The sequence below is a fragment of the Nothobranchius furzeri genome, chromosome 6, assembly GCF_043380555.1.
Source record: "Nothobranchius furzeri strain GRZ-AD chromosome 6, NfurGRZ-RIMD1, whole genome shotgun sequence".
NCBI classification, from domain to species: domain Eukaryota; kingdom Metazoa; phylum Chordata; class Actinopteri; order Cyprinodontiformes; family Nothobranchiidae; genus Nothobranchius; species Nothobranchius furzeri.
The window spans coordinates 70,902,526-70,924,970 of NC_091746.1; the positions used below are offsets into that span (position 1 = coordinate 70,902,526).

At 45.8% G+C, this 22,445-nt stretch overlaps 2 protein-coding genes across 2 annotated transcripts; one reads left to right on the forward strand and one right to left on the reverse strand.

Annotated features, from left to right (window-relative positions):
- Window positions 1-1,652: 1,652 nt before the first annotated feature.
- On the forward strand, window positions 1,653-12,704 carry ndor1 (NADPH dependent diflavin oxidoreductase 1). Its single transcript, XM_015943385.3, has 15 exons — window positions 1,653-1,766; window positions 2,814-2,953; window positions 3,020-3,097; window positions 3,175-3,272; window positions 3,463-3,561; window positions 3,631-3,732; window positions 3,806-4,009; window positions 4,088-4,215; window positions 4,308-4,519; window positions 4,592-4,699; window positions 4,776-4,890; window positions 11,768-11,914; window positions 11,989-12,107; window positions 12,186-12,280; window positions 12,392-12,704. The coding sequence occupies exons 2-15, from the start codon at window positions 2,819-2,821 to the stop codon at window positions 12,534-12,536; spliced, it is 1,785 nt and encodes a 594-aa protein (XP_015798871.3). The 5' UTR covers window positions 1,653-1,766; window positions 2,814-2,818; the 3' UTR covers window positions 12,537-12,704.
- Window positions 12,705-15,984: 3,280 nt separating this feature from the next.
- ntmt1 (N-terminal Xaa-Pro-Lys N-methyltransferase 1) lies at window positions 15,985-21,106 on the reverse strand. The gene is made up of 4 exons (XM_015943386.3): window positions 21,002-21,106; window positions 19,843-20,008; window positions 17,879-18,131; window positions 15,985-16,474 (listed from the first exon to the last, which is right to left on the reverse strand). The coding sequence occupies exons 2-4, from the start codon at window positions 19,999-20,001 to the stop codon at window positions 16,218-16,220; spliced, it is 669 nt and encodes a 222-aa protein (XP_015798872.1). The 5' UTR covers window positions 20,002-20,008; window positions 21,002-21,106; the 3' UTR covers window positions 15,985-16,217.
- Between the last annotated feature and the right edge of the window lie 1,339 nt (window positions 21,107-22,445).

Consider the following 22,445-nt stretch of genomic DNA (forward strand, 5'->3'; position numbering starts at 1 on the left):
CGACGGTTACGGATGATCATAGCCCCAGATTCTACGGGCCGAAGCCCTTTAAGGCTGGATTGGGTCATCCTTCCTTTATCTTCTCTGCTCCTTGCCTGAACTTCCTGTTTGGTGCCTTCTGTCCAGGGCAGAGGGCACATCCTAACCCTTCTGTCCACGTTTACTGAGCTTTAATCTCCGTCCCAGAGGCCAGCTGCTCTAAGCACTTTACATGTTGTCCTTCTAGACCCGCTAGAATATTATTTAAGTCTTTTAACGAGTATTTAAAGTTCAAACGGACTCAAACGAAGTGGTTTGATGCTGAAAATCAGGATGCTGTTTTAATAAGATTTAGATGTGTATTGATCCGGATGCAGAAAACACCCGTCTGTTATTCATCAGGCCAACATGAGCTAAAGCGGTTATCTAACTGCCTCCATGTCCATCTGCTGGTTTCACACCAACTTAAATCGTCTCACAGCTCGTTTCTGTGTGAAGCTGTTCTGTCAACGTGCTCTCAACTCTCCTGCAAAAACTACTGTAAATGTTTTCATGTAATCTGATTCTAAAGCTAATAAAACTCCTGTGTTACCCTGTACCCACACAACACCTGCTGATCTGGATTCTTCGATTATTTCATCTGACCAGCAGCCTTTTGTTTCTGTCCAGATTCCATTAGACAGCAGATCCAAACTGCTGCAGGTCTGAGACGTTCCTCTGCTGCAGCACCTGATCAGCTTCTGTAGGACCTGCTGAGGAGGCCCTGGTTCAGGTCTCTGATGAGCTTTGGTCGGCTTAAACAAACCCAAAGTTACCTGATCAAATACAAGAACGGAAAACAGAAATCAACCAAAGAGCAAAACGTCAACAAGTCTAGTCAACATGTCATTCCTGATCCAGAAGCACATTGAAGCCTTACAGGAAGTCTGCCTGCAGGGAAGGAAAACGGGACGGATTCAGGCACAGCTGAAAACTTGTGCAGGACTTTTGTTTTTACCTGAAACACACCACTGCACACGCGCCTACACCCCAGCTCCTTCTCTGATAGATTTAATGTTTCATGGGTTTGTAGCTTTTCCATCAAACTCATAAAATCCTTCCTGAGGTTTTCTGACGGTCCTTTATAGACATCAGTGTAACTGTTAATGGTCCAATCCCAATACTCGCACTTCCAACAAGTGCTTAGGGTGTCCCGATCCTGAAGTGCGGAAGTTGATCACGCCCCCTTTGCACCCTTGATCCACACTTCACCCAAGTCTGCGTCTATGTGGACTTGGGTTATATCACAAGTCAGTGCTGCAGGAGAAAAGGCTCAAGTTCCTTTTCTCGTTTTGGGTGATTAGTTGTAATTAAAGCTCGTTTTGGATGATTAGTTGATGCTCTGAATATTTTAGAAAAACCAGCAATTAATGTAAATTTATTGAAAAATAACTTTGGTTGTTTTAAAAGTTAAAGGTTTTTGGAGAAAGTATCAAAGCGACCAGCATCCCGGCATGTGTTGCGATTGATGACGCAATGCTCCCTGTAATTAATTCGGTAATTATTTGCACACTTGTCACAAGTGACTTGTGAACCACGCACTCGAAGCCTTAGCGCAGTTTCTCCTGGTGCACTTTGCTGTAGGGCGAGTGTTGGGCCTCTGGTTACGCTACAAACGAGTGCACCGGCTTTGTCGTAAAGTGTGTCGTAAGTGACCTGCTTTACGGCGCTTGTTTGACTCCAGTCAGCTCCTTTACATGTCACCGTTTTAATCACCTTTAAAGCCGTTTTAGACAGAGACGGAAGCCGTAAGTATCCTGCGTTCTTTTTACCACATTACATTTATTTTAATTATTTAGTGAAGAATAAACGCAAATAGAAAAACTTTGTTCTCTGGTCTGTTAGCTGTTAGCTCCGCTGTTAGCAGCTAACAGACCTGTTAATGCCAAGTCTCCTGGACCACAACATTACAGACATGTCTATAGTATTTACACATACATGTACACATGTCTATAGTATTTACACATACATGTACATGTGTATAGTATTTATACAGACGTACACATGTCTTTAGTAGTTATACACACACGTATACGTGTGTGGTATTTATACACACTCCCTGTGAACGGTGATGGTGAGTGGATAAATACTATGCATGTATTTGTCCATAGTATTTATACACACATGTATATGTGTGTAGTATTTATACACACTCGCTGTGAACAGCGATGGTGTGTGTATAAATACTATGCATGTGTATGTCTACAGTAGTTATACACATGATTACGTGTGTGGGATTTATACACACTCCCTGTGTGGTGTGTGTATAAATACTATGCATGTATATGTCTACAGTAGTTATACACATGAATACGTGTGTGGTATTTATACACACTCCCTGTGTGGTGTGTGTATAAATACTATGCATGTATATGTCTACAGTAGTTCTACACATGAATACGTGTGTGGTATTTATACACACTCCCTGTGTGGTGTGTGTATAAATACTATGCATGTATATGTCTACAGTAGTTATACACATGAATACGTGTGTGGTATTTATACACACTCCCTGTGTGGTGTGTGTATAAAACTATGCATGTATATGTCTACAGTAGTTATACACATGAATACGTGTGTGGTATTTATACACCCTGTGTGGTGTGTGTATAAATACTATGCATGTATATGTCTACAGTGGTTATACACACATGAATACGTGTGTGGTATTTATACACACTCCCTGTGAACGGCGATGGTGTGTGTGTGTGTAACTGTGTGTGTGTTTTTTCACTGTATAAAGGTGAAAAAAAGTTTTGTCGATAAGCTCAAAGCTAACTTTGCTTGTCCTCTAGCCACAATGTCGGGCCCGGTTCTATTGGTTCTGTACGGGAGTCAGACCGGTACCGCCCAGGACACGGCCCACAGGGTGGCCCGGCAGGCCCAGAGGAGGCGGCTGAAGGTTCGGGTGATGCCTCTGGACCGGTATGACCCGGTGAGTGAGGAGGGTTCGTGTCTTCTGTGGAACAGGTGGAAGTGGATCTGACTGATGTGGTTTCAGGCCCAGCTGATCTCAGAGGTTCTGGTTGTGTTCGTGTGTTCCACCACGGGACAAGGAGACCCTCCAGACAACATGAAGGTAGGACAACACACACAGCTCCTCCTCAGACACGACCTCTAGCTGCAGGAGTCATGTGGTTGTGTTTGTGTCTGAAGACCTTCTGGAGGTTCCTGTTTCGGAAGTCCGTACCTGCTGGCGCTCTGAACCGGCTGGACTGTGCAGTTCTGGGTCTGGGAGACTCCTCCTATCCGAAGTTAGTTCCTCTGGGTTCTTCAGGCTCTCCAGATTTTAGAGGTTTCTGTCTTGTGGTCCAGTTTGGAGTTCCCTCTGAGGATGAGGAGACGGAGTGATGAAGAGCTGGAATACCGTTAGAATCCTAAAGTAGGAATGTTTGTGGAGATTTCCTGTTTCTGCAGCAGCATCAGAGCTCTTTTATGTTTTAGGTTTAATTTTGTGGCCAAGAAGCTTCACAAGCGTCTGGAGCAGCTAGGTGGTACCATGCTGGTTCCGGTCGGTCTGGCAGACGACCAGCACGACCTGGGGTGAGACCGCCGCTCCTCCGGATGAACACCTGTGTTTGGCTTTCTCTCACGCGGGTGTGTCTGGAACAGGCCGGACGCCGTCATCGACCCGTGGCTCTCTTTATTCTGGGAGAAGGTTCTGGTTCTGAACCCGTCTCTGGCTGATGTGGTCCCTCTGAGGGAGGACGAACCGTGAGTGTCTCTGTCCAGCAGCTCGTTCCATGTTGGGCTGTAAACACCAGCTCCTGTTTGGGTTTCGTTCCAGACTCCCACCTTCGTTCACGTTCCACTTCCTGGATGCTGAGACGAAGAGAACCACCGATCCAGCCAGAGTCCCCTCGGACCGAACCGCCCCGTCCGAGTCCTGTCCTTTTCCTGCCAGGATGCTGTCCAACAGGAGAGTGACGCATCCGTCTCATTTCCAGGATGTGCGACTGATTGAGTTTGATATTTCTGGGTCCGGGATCGAGTGCGTACCTTCAGCTGGTCCAGATCCGAATGTGGTTCTGGGATTTGTTCTGGACTTACCTGTGATGTTGCTCAGCAGGTTTGCAGCTGGAGACATTGTGATGATTCGTCCTCACAACGCTGCAGCAGATGTTCGGCTCTTCTGTCAGCTGCTCAGGTTGGACCCAGAATCCAGCTTCACTCTCAAACCCACGGGGAACGCTGCAGGTACTCCGGTGTTCCGGACCGTTTGGGTTAGGATAAATCCGTCTCCTTAGGGATTATTGGGGTCCTAAAGCTTCTCTGATCTGTCCTCTTAGTTCCAGCGGGACTTCCTGAGCCGTGCACCGTGCACCACCTGGTGGAGCGTTACCTGGACATCGCCGCTGTGCCGCGGCGTTCCTTCTTTGAGCTTCTGTCAACGTTCGCCACCGACGAGCGGGAAAGGGACAAGCTGATGGAGTTCAGCTCAGCGGCCGGTCAGGAAGAGCTGCACGGTTACTGCAACCGACCTCGACGCACAGCGCTGGAGGTGGGGACTAAACGGTCCAGAACCGCTGACCCAGTCCGGAGCCTCTGAACCGGTTTGATGCTCGTTTTGCAGGTTCTGACTGATTTCCCTCAAACTACAAGTGAACTCGGAGTGGATCACCTCCTGGACCTGTTCCCTGAGATCCAGCCACGATCCTTCTCCATTGCCTCTTCTCTAAAGGTAGCTCCGCCTCCTCCTCGACACTGGAGCAGGTCTGAGTAGTTCTACTGATCTAGAACAGAACCTCTCTCCACAGGCCCACCCAGACCGGCTGCAGATCCTTGTGGCCGTGGTTCGGTACCAAACCAAGCTGTATAGACCCAGACGAGGCCTCTGCTCCTCCTGGTTAGCATCTCTGGATCCTCAACAAGGTCTGGTTCTGATTTCCTAGATCCTCGGATTAAAATAGTGGAAGTTTAGATGTTTTAGATCATCTGAGCTGTTTGTTTCCACTTAGGAATGTTAGGATTTTTTTTCCCAGCGATCGGATTAACGGTCTTGTTTTGACGTGGTTCACTCGTCTGCAGTGGTCTCTCGTAGGAATGGATGCCTAGTAAGTTGTTCTCTGGGGAAAAAGCTCCGGTTCTCCTGTTTCAGGAACTTGAAGTGAGCCGCATCAGAGTTGAGCTTCGGGGGGCAGGGCTTTTGGTCTTCTGTGGACATCTCTCCTCTGATTGGCTAACAGCAACACGACTCTACCACTGACTGTCTGCTCTGCAACGTTGATGTTTTATCTCCACAAATAACACAAGCCTGGAGGAGTTCTGCTGTGTGGTGGAGTTGCTAATGCTAACAGTTAGCTTCTACTAGCTGAGACGTTCTCTGCCGTTTCCTGGATGCTAAACCAAAAACAGCCTTCCCCGTCGTGAGTCCAGATGGGTGACTCCATGAATGTTAGTGACAGTGTGACGTAGTAGATCTGTCAGGATCTTCTAATCCTAGAGTTTCACCGTCTGTTTTCTATCAGAAGCTACTGCAGGAGATAGGTGTAGGAGACTATTTATCAGAAGCTACTGCAGGAGGTAGGTGTAGGAGACTATTTATCAGAAGCTACTGCAGGAGATAGGTGTAGGAGACTATTTATCAGAAGCTACTGCAGGAGGTAGGTGTAGGAGACTATTTATCAGAAGCTACTGCAGGAGGTAGGTGTAGGAGACTATTTATCAGAAGCTACTGCAGGAGGTAGGTGTAGGAGACTATTTATCAGAAGCTACTTCAGGAGGTAGGTGTAGGAGACTATTATCTATCAGAAGCTACTGCAGGAGATAGGTGTAGGAGACTATTTTCTATCAGAAGCTACTGCAGGAGGTAGGTGTAGGAGACTATTATCTATCAGAAGCTACTGCAGGAGGTAGGTGTAGGAGACTATTATCTATCAGAAGCTACTGCAGGAGGTAGGTGTAGGAGACATCAGAAGCTACTGCAGGAGATAGGTGTAGGAGACTATTATCTATCAGAAGCTACTGCAGGAGATAGGTGTAGGAAACTATTATCTATCAGAAGCTACTGCAGGAGGTAGGTGTAGGAGACTATTATCTATCAGAAGCTACTGCTGGAGATAGGTGTAGGAGACTATTATCTATCAGAAGCTACTGCAGGAGGTAGGTGTAGGAGACTGTTATCTATCAGAAGCTACTGCAGGAGATAGGTGTAGGAGACTATTATCTATCAGAAGCTACTGCAGGAGGTAGGTGTAGGAGACATCAGAAGCTACTGCAGGAGATAGGTGTAGGAGACTATTATCTATCAGAAGCTACTGCAGGAGATAGGTGTAGGAAACTATTATCTATCAGAAGCTACTGCAGGAGGTAGGTGTAGGAGACTATTATCTATCAGAAGCTACTGCTGGAGATAGGTGTAGGAGACTATTATCTATCAGAAGCTACTGCAGGAGGTAGGTGTAGGAGACTGTTATCTATCAGAAGCTACTGCAGGAGATAGGTGTAGGAGACTATTATCTATCAGAAGCTACTGCAGGAGGTAGGTGTAGGAGACTATTATCTATCAGAAGCTACTGATGGAGATAGGTGTAGGAGACTATTATCTATCAGAAGCTACTGCTGGAGATAGGTGTAGGAGACTATTATCTATCAGAAGCTACTGCTGGAGATAGGTGTAGGAGACTATTACCTATCAGAAGCTACTGCAGGATATAGGTGTAGGAGACTATTATCTATCAGAAGCTACTGCAGGAGATAGGTGTAGGAGACTTATCAGAAGCTACTGCAGGAGATAGGTGTAGGAGACTATTTTCTATCAGAAGCTACTGCTGGAGATAGGTGTAGGAGACTTATCAGAAGCTACTGCAGGAGATAGGTGTAGGAGACTATTTATCAGAAGCTACTGCAGGAGATAGGTGTAGGAGACTATTTATCAGAAGCTACTGCTGGAGATAGGTGTAGGAGACTATTTATCAGAAGCTACTGCTGGAGGTAGGTGTAGGAGACTATTTATCAGAAGCTACTGCAGGAGATAGGTGTAGGAGACTATTTATCAGAAGCTACTGCAGGAGATAGGTGTAGGAGACTTATCAGAAGCTACTGCAGGAGATAGGTGTAGGAGACTTATCAGAAGCTACTGCAGGAGATAGGTGTAGGAGACTTATCAGAAGCTACTGCAGGAGATAGGTGTAGGAGACTATTTATCAGAAGCTACTGCTGGAGATAGGTGTAGGAGACTATTTATCAGAAGCTACTGCAGGAGGTAGGTGTAGGAGACTATTTATCAGAAGCTACTGCAGGAGGTAGGTGTAGGAGACTGTCAGAAGCTACTGCAGGAGATAGGTGTAGGAGACTATTATCTATCAGAAGCTACTGCAGGAGATAGGTGTAGGAGACTATTATCTATCAGAAGCTACTGCAGGAGATAGGTGTAGGAGACTATTATCTATCAGAAGCTACTGCAGGAGGTAGGTGTAGGAGACTGTCAGAAGCTACTACAGGAGATAGGTGTAGGAGACTATTTATCAGAAGCTACTGCAGGAGATAGGTGTAGGAGACAATTATCTATCAGAAGCTACTGCAGGAGATAGGTGTAGGAGACTATTATCTATCAGAAGCTACTGCAGGAGATAGGTGTAGGAGACTATTATCTATCAGAAGCTACTGCAGGAGGTAGGTGTAGGAGACTGTCAGAAGCTACTACAGGAGATAGGTGTAGGAGACTATTTATCAGAAGCTACTGCAGGAGATAGGTGTAGGAGACTATTATCTATCAGAAGCTACTGCAGGAGATAGGTGTAGGAGACTTATCAGAAGCTACTGCAGGAGATAGGTGTCGGAGACTATTTTCTATCAGAAGCTACTGCTGGAGATAGGTGTAGGAGAGTATTATCTATCAGAAGCTACTGCAGGAGATAGGTGTAGGAGACTATTATCTATCAGAAGCTACTGCAGGAGATAGGTGTAGGAGACTTATCAGAAGCTACTGCAGGAGATAGGTGTAGGAGACTATTTATCAGAAGCTACTGCTGGAGATAGGTGTAGGAGACTATTTATCAGAAGCTACTGCAGGAGGTAGGTGTAGGAGACTATTTATCAGAAGCTACTGCAGGAGATAGGTGTAGGAGACTATTTATCAGAAGCTACTGCAGGAGATAGGTGTAGGAGACTATTTTCTATCAGAAGCTACTGCAGGAGGTAGGTGTAGGAGACTGTCAGAAGCTACTGCAGGAGATAGGTGTAGGAGACTATTATCTATCAGAAGCTACTGCAGGAGATAGGTGTAGGAGACTATTATCTATCAGAAGCTACTGCAGGAGATAGGTGTAGGAGACTATTACCTATCAGAAGCTACTGCAGGATATAGGTGTAGGAGACTATTATCTATCAGAAGCTACTGCAGGAGATAGGTGTAGGAGACTATTTTCTATCAGAAGCTACTGCTGGAGATAGGTGTAGGAGACTATTATCTATCAGAAGCTACTGCAGGAGATAGGTGTAGGAGACTATTATCTATCAGAAGCTACTGCAGGAGATAGGTGTAGGAGACTTATCAGAAGCTACTGCAGGAGATAGGTGTAGGAGACTATTTATCAGAAGCTACTGCTGGAGATAGGTGTAGGAGACTATTTATCAGAAGCTACTGCAGGAGGTAGGTGTAGGAGACTATCAGAAGCTACTGCAGGAGATAGGTGTAGGAGACTTATCAGAAGCTACTGCAGGAGATAGGTGTAGGAGACTTATCAGAAGCTACTGCAGGATATAGGTGTAGGAGACTATTTATCAGAAGCTACTGCTGGAGATAGGTGTAGGAGACTATTTATCAGAAGCTACTGCAGGAGGTAGGTGTAGGAGACTATTTATCAGAAGCTACTGCAGGAGATAGGTGTAGGAGACTATTTTCTATCAGAAGCTACTGCAGGAGGTAGGTGTAGGAGACTGTCAGAAGCTACTGCAGGAGATAGGTGTAGGAGACTATTATCTATCAGAAGCTACTGCAGGAGATAGGTGTAGGAGACTATTATCTATCAGAAGCTACTGCAGGAGATAGGTGTAGGAGATTTATCAGAAGCTACTGCAGGAGATAGGTGTAGGAGACTATTATCTATCAGAAGCTACTGCAGGAGATAGGTGTAGGAGACTATTTTCTATCAGAAGCTACTGCTGGAGATAGGTGTAGGAGAGTATTATCTATCAGAAGCTACTGGAGGAGATAGGTGTAGGAGACTATTATCTATCAGAAGCTACTGCAGGAGATAGGTGTAGGAGACTTATCAAAAGCTACTGCAGGAGATAGGTGTAGGAGACTATTTATCAGAAGCTACTGCAGGAGATAGGTGTAGGAGACTATTTTCTATCAGAAGCTACTGCAGGAGATAGGTGTAGGAGACTTATCAGAAGCTACTGCAGGAGATAGGTGTAGGAGACTATTTTCTATCAGAAGCTACTGCAGGAGGTAGGTGTAGGAGACTGTCAGAAGCTACTGCAGGAGATAGGTGTAGGAGACTATTATCTATCAGAAGCTACTGCAGGAGATAGGTGTAGGAGACTATTATCTATCAGAAGCTACTGCAGGAGATAGGTGTAGGAGACTATTTTCTATCAGAAGCTACTGCAGGAGGTAGGTGTAGGAGACTGTCAGAAGCTACTGCAGGAGATAGGTGTAGGAGACTATTATCTATCAGAAGCTACTGCAGGAGATAGGTGTAGGAGACTATTATCTATCAGAAGCTACTGCAGGAGATAGGTGTAGGAGATTTATCAGAAGCTACTGCAGGAGATAGGTGTAGGAGACTATTATCTATCAGAAGCTACTGCAGGAGATAGGTGTAGGAGACTATTTATCAGAAGCTACTGCAGGAGATAGGTGTAGGAGACTATTTTCTATCAGAAGCTACTGCAGGAGATAGGTGTAGGAGACTTATCAGAAGCTACTGCAGGAGATAGGTGTAGGAGACTATTTTCTATCAGAAGCTACTGCAGGAGGTAGGTGTAGGAGACTGTCAGAAGCTACTGCAGGAGATAGGTGTAGGAGACTATTATCTATCAGAAGCTACTGCAGGAGATAGGTGTAGGAGACTATTATCTATCAGAAGCTACTGCAGGAGATAGGTGTAGGAGACTATTTTCTATCAGAAGCTACTGCAGGAGGTAGGTGTAGGAGACTGTCAGAAGCTACTGCAGGAGATAGGTGTAGGAGACTATTATCTATCAGAAGCTACTGCAGGAGATAGGTGTAGGAGACTATTATCTATCAGAAGCTACTGCAGGAGATAGGTGTAGGAGATTTATCAGAAGCTACTGCAGGAGATAGGTGTAGGAGACTATTATCTATCAGAAGCTACTGCAGGAGATAGGTGTAGGAGACTATTTTCTATCAGAAGCTACTGCTGGAGATAGGTGTAGGAGAGTATTATCTATCAGAAGCTACTGCAGGAGATAGGTGTAGGAGACTATTATCTATCAGAAGCTACTGCAGGAGATAGCTGTAGGAGACTTATCAAAAGCTACTGCAGGAGATAGGTGTAGGAGACTATTTATCAGAAGCTACTGCAGGAGGTAGGTGTAGGAGACTATTTATCAGAAGCTACTGCAGGAGATAGGTGTAGGAGACTATTTTCTATCAGAAGCTACTGCAGGAGATAGGTGTAGGAGACTTATCAGAAGCTACTGCAGGAGATAGGTGTAGGAGACTGTCAGAAGCTACTGCAGGAGATAGGTGTAGGAGACTATTATCTATCAGAAGCTACTGCAGGAGATAGGTGTAGGAGACTATTTTCTATCAGAAGCTACTGCAGGAGGTAGGTGTAGGAGACTGTCAGAAGCTACTGCAGGAGATAGGTGTAGGAGACTATTATCTATCAGAAGCTACTGCAGGAGATAGGTGTAGGAGACTATTATCTATCAGAAGCTACTGCAGGAGATAGGTGTAGGAGACTATTATCTATCAGAAGCTACTGCAGGAGATAGGTGTAGGAGACTGTTATCTATCAGAAGCTACTGCTGGAGATAGGTGTAGGAGACTATCTTCATGTGCAGCCTGCATGTTAAACTCAGAGTGACCCGTTAGAATCAGACATACTCATTAAACATGGTTTCTCAGTCGTCCACACCTGTAAACTCTAACTAACTCAGCAGGGATTGGTGCAAAACAATTCCACGCCAGGACAGCAGAGGGCGTAGTGCTGTCCTGAGGTGTCCAGCCACCATTACTGTCACGTACCCGGTCCACAATAGTGTGTTTACATTGTTTTTGTGTTTCAGAGACTTTTCATCTCAGGAAGATTTGTGCCTCATCCCCTTCCACCTCCATGCAATCGGCACCCCTAAAGCCACGTTTCTCGTTTTTTCCGTCCACAAATAAAACGCTTTCTACGTGTCTTTGTACTCCTTCACTCACGGGTGAATAAACGTTCATATTGTTACACTTTAGAAATCTGCCCCGTGTCTGCCGCTAAACTTCTCTTTACTTTTTGAAGACTGCTGTAGACGAATCTACAGGAAGCTGCGTCCTGACCAATCACAAGCTTGCGCTCCCCGTCATGCTCTGCGAGCCAGACAGAGGGCTCTTGTGTCGACGCATAATGGCGTTGCGTGTCTTCATCCTGCAGGATAAATTAGGCTTAAGTTTTATTTGATCAGCCTGAAACCAGAGGGAGAATATTCAAACCATCAGAGGAAGATCTAGATGTAGCTGCTGAATTAGCCGTTAGCACATCAGTCCTGTAAACTCCATTTCTCTGAGCGCAGGCTGTTCCCATCTTTAGTGAGGAGGTGTCTCTGAGCTCCTGTAAACATGCTCCTGTAGGGCAGGTTCCTGTTCCCCTCTGGGTGAAGAAGGGAACTCTCCGGTTCCCTAAAGACAGCAGCATCCCGGTGATCCTGGTCGGACCTGGAACCGGAGTGGCACCCTTTAGGTCGGCGATCCAGGAGAGGGTTTCTGAGGGCAAAACCGGTGAGATGTTTGATGTTCTAGGTGAGTTATCCTCATCTGCTCCTCCTGACCGGTTCCTCCTCCTGGTTCTCCAGACAATGTTCTGTTCTTCGGCTGTCGGTCCGAGTCCAAAGACTTCTACTTCCGCTCAGAGTGGGAGGACCTGACTGAGGCTGGACATCTGCTCCTTTTTACCGCCTTCTCTCGAGATCAGGTCAGAAACAGGTTACACTCACAGGAACCAGACGGGTTCTGACCCGTTAGGAGTGTGTGACTGGGGCTGTGTGTTCAGGAGGAGAAGGTGTACGTTCAGCACCGAGTGAAGGAGAACGCCGCGCTGCTGTGGAACCTGGTTGCTCAGAAGAAAGCCTGCTTCTACATCGCCGGGTGAGTCCAGAACCCTGTGGGTTTTCCTTCAACCACCCTGACTTTCATCATAAACGTAACCGTGCTCTTGTGTCGTGCACGCACACCAGCTGAAGCTCCCTTTCTGTGCAGGAACTCTAAACAGATGCCCGCCGCGGTGAGCGACGCCCTGAAGGACGTGCTGCAGCAGGAAGGAGGACTTTCTGCTGCTGAAGCGGAGGAGATGCTGGCCGTCATGGAGAAGATGGGCCGGCTGCAACAGGAGACCTGGTCCTGATCCAGGCTGAGCTGATGGATGAGTTGGGTCTTGGTTTGGAGGTTCTGGTCCATCCTGGTGAGATTCCCGTGTCCATCCCTGCAGAGGAACCGACGGGATCGTAATGAGGGTCCGAATTCCTGAAAAATCTGTTAATAAAGTTTGAAAACTGAAGTGAATCAGCTAAAAGCCCAATAAGGTTGTCTCTGAGTGACATCATTCAGGAAACATGGAAATCCGCTTAAAAGTGCTTGGATTGGGAGTTAGTTGAGGTCTTCGAACCGTAGTGAGTTACTGGTTTCATGATGGACTCAGCGGTTTCTGACCATCACTCACCAGTAAACCCAGCTTCCTTCAGGAACAGCTCCTTTCTCATGGAGGTGAAACAGCTGTTTCCAGTCTGACTCTGGATCAGTGCTGCGGTGACAACCACACAATGGACGTGTAACATCCAACGTTTTCACCTTTCATCTACGGCATAAATGCACTTCCTGTTTGGCCTTCCAGAACCAGAAGGTTCTGTTCAGCGTGTGTTGACGTTTCATGAAGACAAAACATTCTCTCCGAAGGTCCTACACTCTCTGCATGAACGCTAGACACCAGTCTTCACTCTGAACAAGTGAAGACTCCATGTTTAGGAAAAATAATAAAACTCCTTTCATAAACTACATACTGACTCAGTCTGCATTAATACCAAGTGTGTTTACGGTCCCTGAAGAAGCAAAGAACCCGAGAATCTTCTGTTTAAACATTCAAAGACCAATCAGGTTGATATTTCATATTTGTATGAAATCATCATCTTATTGGTCATAATTAACATGTATTAATTGCTACAGATGGGACACATTTTCCAAACAGAAGGAACAAATTAAATGGCCTGCTGGTGGTGGGAGGGGCCAGTGGCATCTGTCAGTGAGTCCCAGGGCAGGTGTAGCGACGATGTAGCTCATCAACATTGAGTGAATGACTGGTGTGGAATAAAGCACCTTGGGGGGCTACAAAACTAATAACACAGGCAATTTACCATGACAGCATCAGAACTGAAATACACCTGAAGTGTAAAAATCTGCCAGTTTGTTCATGGTTGGATTTTATTTAAAATGCTTTGGAGGTTTGTTCTTCAGACATGATTTTAGATATTTTTATTTTGTACCAAATAAAAACTAGATTGAGAAGTTCTTGTTTCTCATGTCAGAGCAGGTCAGGTTTCTAGAATCGGTTACCACGGTGATGCAGGTTCCCAGCATCAGTTACCATGGTGATGCAGGTTTCCAGCATGTTACCACGGTGATGCACGGTCCCAGCATCCGTTACCACGGTGATGCAGGTTTCCAGCATCAGTTACCACGGTGATGCAGGTTTTCAGCATGTTACCACGGTGATCACCAAATACAATATTTACTAAGACATCACAATGTAACTATAGACACTGTGTGTGTGTGTGTGTGTGTTCTGTCTTCTCGATCCCCAGTGAGTCGTGGAGGATGGCTTCTTATACTGAGCCAGGATTCTTCCTGTTAAAAGGGAGTTTTCCTCTCCACTTTCGCTGCATGCTTGCTTAGTATGAGGATTGCTGTATAGTCACTGACACTAGTCAGTGACTTGATGCAATTTGCTGGGTTCCTTATATAGGAAACATTATTTCTGATTGGCTTAATGAACTGTGAATTGGAATGTTTATTATGTGAAGTGCCTTGAGACGACTCTTGTCGTGATTTGGCGCTATATAAATAAACTTGAATTGAATTGAATTGATGCAGGTTTCCAGCATCGGTTACCATGGTGATGCAGGTTTCCAGCATTGGTTACCATGGTGATGCAGGTTTCCAGCATCGGTTACCATGGTGATGCAGGTTTCCAGCATCGGTTACCATGGTTATGCAGGTTTCCAGCATTGGTTACCATGGTTATGCAGGTTTCCAGCATTGGTTACCATGGTGATGCAGGTTTCCAGCATCGGTTACCATGGTTATGCAGGTTTCCAGCATCGGTTACCATGGTGATGCAGGTTTCCAGCATTGGTTACCATGGTGATGCAGGTTTCCAGCATTGGTTACCATGGTTATGCAGGTTTCCAGCATTGGTTACCATGGTGATGCAGGTTTCCAGCATCGGTTACCACGGTGATGCAGGTTCCCAGCATCAGTTACCATGGTGATGCAGGTTTCCAGCATGTTACCACGGTGATGCACGGTCCCAGCATCCGTTACCACGGTGATGCAGGTTTCCAGCATCAGTTACCACGGTGATGCAGGTTTTCAGCATGTTACCACGGTGATCACCAAATACAATATTTACTAAGACATCACAATGTAACTATAGACACTGTGTGTGTGTGTGTGTGTGTTCTGTCTTCTCGATCCCCAGTGAGTCGTGGAGGATGGCTTCTTATACTGAGCCAGGATTCTTCCTGTTAAAAGGGAGTTTTCCTCTCCACTGTCGCTGCATGCTTGCTTAGTATGAGGATTGCTGTATAGTCACTGACACTAGTCAGTGACTTGATGCAATTTGCTGGGTTCCTTATATAGGAAACATTATTTCTGATTGGCTTAATGAACTGTGAATTGGAATGTTTATTATGTGAAGTGCCTTGAGACGACTCTTGTCGTGATTTGGCGCTATATAAATAAACTTGAATTGAATTGAATTGATGCAGGTTTCCAGCATCGGTTACCATGGTGATGCAGGTTTCCAGCATTGGTTACCATGGTGATGCAGGTTTCCAGCATCGGTTACCATGGTGATGCAGGTTTCCAGCATCGGTTACCATGGTTATGCAGGTTTCCAGCATTGGTTACCATGGTTATGCAGGTTTCCAGCATCGGTTACCATGGTGATGCAGGTTTCCAGCATCGGTTACCATGGTTATGCAGGTTTCCAGCATCGGTTACCATGGTGATGCAGGTTTCCAGCATTGGTTACCATGGTGATGCAGGTTTCCAGCATTGGTTACCATGGTTATGCAGGTTTCCAGCATCGGTTACCATGGTGATGCAGGTTTCCAGCATCGGTTACCATGGTTATGCAGGTTTCCAGCATCGGTTACCATGGTTATGCAGGTTTCCAGCATCGGTTACCATGGTTATGCAGGTTTCCAGCATTGGTTACCATGGTTATGCAGGTTTCCAGCATTGGTTACCATGGTTATGCAGGTTTCCAGCATCGGTTACCATGGTGATGCAGGTTTCCAGCATCGGTTACCATGGTTATGCAGGTTTCCAGCATTGGTTACCATGGTTATGCAGGTTTCCAGCATTGGTTACCATGGTGATGCAGGTTTCCAGCATCGGTTACCATGGTGATGCAGGTTTCCAGCATCAGTTACCATGGTGATGCAGGTTTCCAGCATTGGTTACCATGGTGATGCAGGTTTCCAGCATCGGTTACCATGGTGATGCAGGTTTCCAGCATCAGTTACCATGGTGATGCAGGTTTCCAGCATCAGTTACCATGGTGATGCAGGTTTTCTAGCATCAGTTACCGCTGTGAGTTTGTCTAGGAAGAAGCAGAGATTCTCCTGACCCCAGATCAGCTGATGAGGTTTTTGTCACCAGACAAGACGCTCTGCTTTAACAACAGTCAGCCTCCGTGAAAACGTTTGTGTTCAGGAAAAGTTCACCGGTGCATCGATTCTGGTGCACCGACTGACTCGGGCAGCACCAGGTTCTGAATCACAAACCGCTGGACACAAGGACACCTCCTCTATCTTAGAGCCAACATGTGGACTTGATAGATTTCCTTTGGGAAGTTCATCTGTTGCTCCTCGTGGATGATTCTGAGACCGGCTCTGCCCACCAGGCGCCGGACTATTTCCAGGTCACGACACACGCTGCTGTCCACCTCGTCCGGGACAATTCCTTCATACGACACGTTGTCTTTGATGATGACGAGGCCGTTGGGACGCAGACCCTTTTGACATCGACGCAGGAAATCCACCAGGTGATCGTCTGTCAGGTGACCTGAGGGAGGAAGGACAGTTCAGGAGAGGAACTCAGACTGGAGTTGTTGTTGGAGCGATCTCCAGCCAGAGGAGGGCCTGAGCCCAGAGAGAGGCTATTCTCATTTCCCACCACCCATCGTCAGTCCAAATGGATGATTAATTTGTGCATGTGATGTCATGATGCACGGACACAGAAGAAGCCCAAAACACCGAGTTTATTAAATGGAAGAGCAGCACATGTTTGCTGGAAGAGAAATGTAGAATTTTATTTTTGTTGTGATGGATTAAAGTGTTAAAATGAAACCTCTTGGTTTCCGTGGCATTTTATTTAACCCTCCCACTGTCCTAATGGGTGTGACCCCGCGAGGAACGTTGACCACTGAGCAGGGGTCGGGTCGGGTCTGTCTGCGTCTTCTCCATCCCCAGTGAGTTGTGGTGGATGGCTGCTTATACTGAGCCAGGGTTCTCTGGAGGTTTCTTCCTGTTAAAAGGGAGTTTTCCTCTCCACTGTCGCTGCATGCTTAGTATGATTGCTGTAAACACTCTGACACTAGTCAGTGACTCAATGCAACCTGCTGGGTTCCTTATATAGGAAACTTGTTACTGATTGGCTTAATGACCTGACCTGTGTTGTTTACTGCGTGAAGGTCCTTGAGACGACTCGTCCTGATTTGGTGCTTTATAAATAAACTGAATTGAATGAACGAATCAGGAGCCAGATAACCACGAGCGCTACTTCAGCCAAAGATTTAAATCAGGAAACATTTCTCCAAAGGAAATAACCAGAAGTCCTCCAGAGTCTGAAAGATAGGATTTCCACTCAACACCGCGCTGTTGTGCACGACGTCGAGGGCGTCAGACGCTCCTCCTCAGCGCGCCGCTTGCACGCCCACTGTCAGCAGTGAGAGGCGGAGGAGGTGAGAAAGTGCTCAGATGCACTGATGGAAATCCTTTCTTGATTGTTACCTCTGATATGTTTTCTGTGTGTAAAATGTAAAATATTTGTCATTAACAAACTAACTCACGGGCAAACAAACAAACAAACAAACAAATCACCTCCTGTAAAAAAAAAACGTAACGGCTCAGCCCATCGCCGAAGGTCAAATGATTTGTCCCAACCCTAGTATAAACTAAAATAACTAGATAAGTATTTTAGAGTGAAACAGCAGAGGACATCTCAGCTAGCAGGAGCTAACTGTTAGCATCAGCAACTCCACCACACAGCAGAACTCCTCCAGGCTCATGTTAATAGTGGAGATAAAACATCAACTTTGCAGAAGGAAAACACTAAAAGGAACACCGCGACTTCCTCCATCCACCTGACACAATCCCACCATCACCTTTTCCAGGCGACTGCTTTTACACGTCAGATTTGGACGTAACTGCACACCTCGCTGAACATGCTGATCTTAGATACACTCACCTATGACCCACTGGATCCAGATGACATCATACCGCCCCGTCTCTGGGACGAAGTCCTGCAGTCCACAGCAGAAGTAGTTCTCCACTCTCTTCCCGTCCTCTCCCAGGTACGACCTGGCCTTGTCCAGGAACTCCTTGGTCACGTCCACCAGGTCCACGGTTTGGAACAAAGGCAGCAGCAGCCGTTTGGTGATCCGACCAATACCGGCGCCGCAGTCCAGAGCACAGCCCGACCCGGTCTTCCCTTCGCCTTCCTTTGGAAGACAGAACAGAGTCCAGCAGGGAACAAGGCTGAGACACAAATCAGGGAAAAACTCCAGCAACGTCCAGCATCCCAAAACAACCGACTGGTTCGTTTATTTACGGACTCGGTGCTGAAGACCGTTATTCCTGTAGGAAAACACAACTACAGAACCTCAGGGTCCAAGAGCACAGCTAGAACCAGGGGGCGGGGCTTACTGTCACTGGTAGAGTTGGGTTTTTGTTTCTGGATGTTAACTCCAGAATGATGTGAAACGACGCTGAACTGACGGCGTTTGAAAACTAAATAAATGTTATTAAGCGTAAAACCCAAATCTAAAGCCCCTTTTATCATTTCCTGTGTAAATAAACACATTTATGTGGCTTAACTTGTTTATTTGATCGTGTCAGAAACACCATGTTTACATGTTAAAGGTGCAGTATGTAAGAATATAGTGAAGGGAAGGTTCTACTGAAACATGTTTCATATCCAGCTGCTGGGTTGCCATAGTTTCTCCTTTCAAAACAAAGGCAGGAGGGACGTAACGACTGTTACCATCAGTGTGGGCGGGGCGTGTCTCCTGAGAGCCAATACTGCAGCGCCCACTATTGTAATTTGACGACGGTGGGCAAAATTCTCGAGTTTTTTAAAGCGGTTGCGGTTAGGACTGCAAGGATTAACCGTTTGACTATTAACCACGGTGTGAGACGCTGCGATTAACCCACCGTGAAGACGTCTCCAACACTGCTGACAGAATAAACAAATGAGTGGACCAAAGCAACAGTGAAAGTGAACACACGCAGCAGAACCAGCACCTACCGGGACTGCTCCGTGTTCATGAGGGGGAGGACCCAGCCTTACTTGGATGTCTCATGTCTTAAATATTCTGGAAGTTGTGCAAATTCAGGGATGGGAGTAGATATTCTGCTGGGGTGGGGCTGGGTCAGTGACCTCGGGCTCCGTGGGGCCCTGGCGAGATGGGCTGGGGTCTCCCAATGCCCCGGGTGGCATTTTGGGAACGGAGGTGCCTATTGGGGTCGGTGGGGGAGCTGGCTCCTTGGAGGGCTTACGGCCCCCCAGCCATTCATCCCCATCCCCAAACATTTTCCTCCTACTGCTCCCTCACATCACCACACAAACATGCACATGGGACCTTGAGGGGTGGGGAAATTAGGGGGTGCGGGTATGGATCCCATTTCCACAGTTCTGTGGCAACCTGCCCCCCAAGTTTATTTGCACATTAAACACTTCCACCGACGCAAACACACACTTAGGGCCTTGGGAGTGAGCACACTCAATGGCATTCGGCAGGGGGATCCTTCAGCCTCACCCCGAGTGCCGGTGCCCACTTCCAATTTTAAACTGCACTTAGACACAGAGGGGTGTGGGGGTGGAGTGGGACTGTGTGGTGGCATCAGCTGGTGTAGACCAGAAGACACCTGCACTGGGTCCAGGGGCACTGGGTCCTGGGCTCGGCCAGCTTGGGGGAGGGAGGCTGCAGGCGGGCCTGTGGGCTTGCCGCGGTTATCTCCCGGGACTCTGCTGTTTAATGTATTTATTACACTTACACCACATACAATATTACCAGTAATTATTTCTTGTCCTGAGAAAAATCATATCAAGCTAAATTAGTGATGTATCCTTATCTCATGCATTCTCTAGTCAGGACGTGATTTTTTTATTTCATTACTACTACTTGTCCGAACTCAGGCTGAGTGCCTTACTCTGATGAACTTCTTCAGGAAAGCCTTGGACCCGTTGATGTCTATGTTGGAAATGCTGCCGTAACCTCCCAGCATCCCGTCCACTGTGGGAGGAACCTCCTTCCAGTAGTCCTCAGCATTGGAGTAAAAGCTGGTCTCATCCTCCACGATGTCCCCCATCCTGTCCCTGTCCACAAAAAGAAATATTAGCTGCCATACGTAACAGTTATGAGTTTATGAAATCCACTCAGATGAGGGAGAGGTCAGATGGAAAAGAGGGATTATCCAGTTCAAAGCCAAGAGGAATCACCATCACTGGCTGACCAATATACTAAATTTTGTCTATCGGCCATCGACTGAAATTATTTTAAAAAGCCGATAATTTTTTTTTTTTTTTTAATCAGGCACGTGTGTGGGCAACTGCCACCACTACTAGACTGAAGAAAAGACCCGGAGGACCTCAACACACGTTTTTTTAACAGCTTTGAGTTTGTTTTATATTTAAAGTTCAATAAATATCAAGAGATTTATTGACTTATTTATATTTATTATTTATATTGCACACATTTAGTGTTCAGTTGTCTTTCACAATCAATGTGCTGCTAAAACGCGTACACACACACACACACACACACATATATATATATACACATATATATATATATGTATATATATACACATATATATATATATGTATATATATATATATATATATATATATATATATATATATATATATATATATATATATATATATATATAAATTCATTCTGGGACCAGGTCAGAGGATTCAGCTGCAGCACCAACCGAACCACCTGTTCGAGCCGGTTTTAAATGACTCGTTGATGTAGTCAGATTAAAGCTAATAATAACACTTTAGTGCTTTAGAGAAGAACACGAGCTCAGCATGTCGGACCCAGCTTGCTGTTTTAAACTCAGTTTAACAACAAAACACAACTATATTTATAAAGATAACGCATTTCTAATATAAAATACTAACTTATGAACCAAACAAATAAAGTCTAACTACTGCTAGCTAAAGGAGCATAGCAGGTACTTCTGGTTCGTTACAGAGTTTTAGACCTATTAGCTGTTAACCCCCGTTAGCTTCCCTCTCCGCGGGTAAACAAAGACTCCGACTCCCAACTTCATTAAAGTGATGATAAACCATTTAACCTACCTGGTGTGTGTCTGCAGGACTTATCCTGACCTCGTCGGCAGCTTTTACTCACTTTTCTATTTGAGGAACTCGAGCAGGACGTCATTTCCTTATTTGGTTTTAACATGAAGACGTGGCAGCAGCGCCCCCTGCCGGAAACAATTAACATTATTATTCCAGTAGAAACAGAGCAGAATGCGTGTTTGGGTGTTTATTATTATTATTGGTTGATTATTTCTCAGCTGTAACGATGCTTGTGACTAATAAATATGATTAGTTAGATATCATATATTAATAATTATGATATCTATGGTTAGTTACCTCCACAGGTAGAACTCGTGAATTTTCCTCCATGGAATGAACAACAGAGAAAGACGTGTGGGTAGCAACCAGCGGTGTCCCGGCAATATTCACTCTTTCTCTGAGCTGCTTGGCAGATTAGAAGATTGAACGTTCCCACATTAATTAAGACAAACGTATCCACCATCCATCCATCCATCCATCCATCCATCCTTCCTTTGAGGTAACAGGCCCTCCTGGACCATCCCAGTGTGTTCCCAGACCCTCACGTGAGTTTTGAGCTTTTCCAGTGGCTGGGAAGCCTAACGGTCAAGTCATTTCATTCTGGCCTCCATCTACTGGATTCTGGACCCTTTTAGGATTTAGACCTGGCTGATTCCTCAGACACGCTTTTGACAGCCGACGGCTGTGATGTCTCTGCTGGTTTTTACGTCCATTTCATTCTTTTCTTTAAGGTATTCAGAGATTTTTAGGTCATCCTTTTAGCCTGTGTTTTATTATTTTAATCAGAGCTCTGAACATCTGGTTCATTAACACCACCCGTGTAACCATGGTAACCATGTGGCTTAAATGTAATATACAATTAAAATGGGTTAAAACAACAATGCAGCAGTTTTTAGTTAATTGGACTTGTTGGAGCAGCGTCACTGATCTCTTCCGACTGAGGAACAGCGCTGCTCACAGGTGCAGATCTACCGAATAACCACTTGAGGGCAGTGTGGAGCTATGAACTTTCATCTTGTTTCCTGATTTTTTCTGTCATGTTTTTTGTGTAAGTATTCATCCTGCTGATTTATCACCACATCTTCTTTCCACAAAGGTTTCTGCACCAGAATAATCGCCTAGTTCCTGCGTGTCTTGTTTTTGTCTGAGAGAATCAAACTCCGAACATCAGACATTAATCACATCCAGACCCTCAGTCCCAGAATCCTGAGCATCCCAGCATCAAGCAGCAGAAGGTAGCATGAAGTCCTGCCGCCACTAGTGAGAGGAGCTCCAGTGCAAAAATACAAACAATAAAGTTATAAATAATCCTTCACAGTGAATTCGGCTCAGCTTGACGGTTCGGTGCTAGATATCAGCTTCTTCCTGCTCTGAAGGAGAGACCAAGAAGTTCAGTGAGAGGATCAAACGCATCAGCAGCGTTCTTCAGGCAGACAAGAAA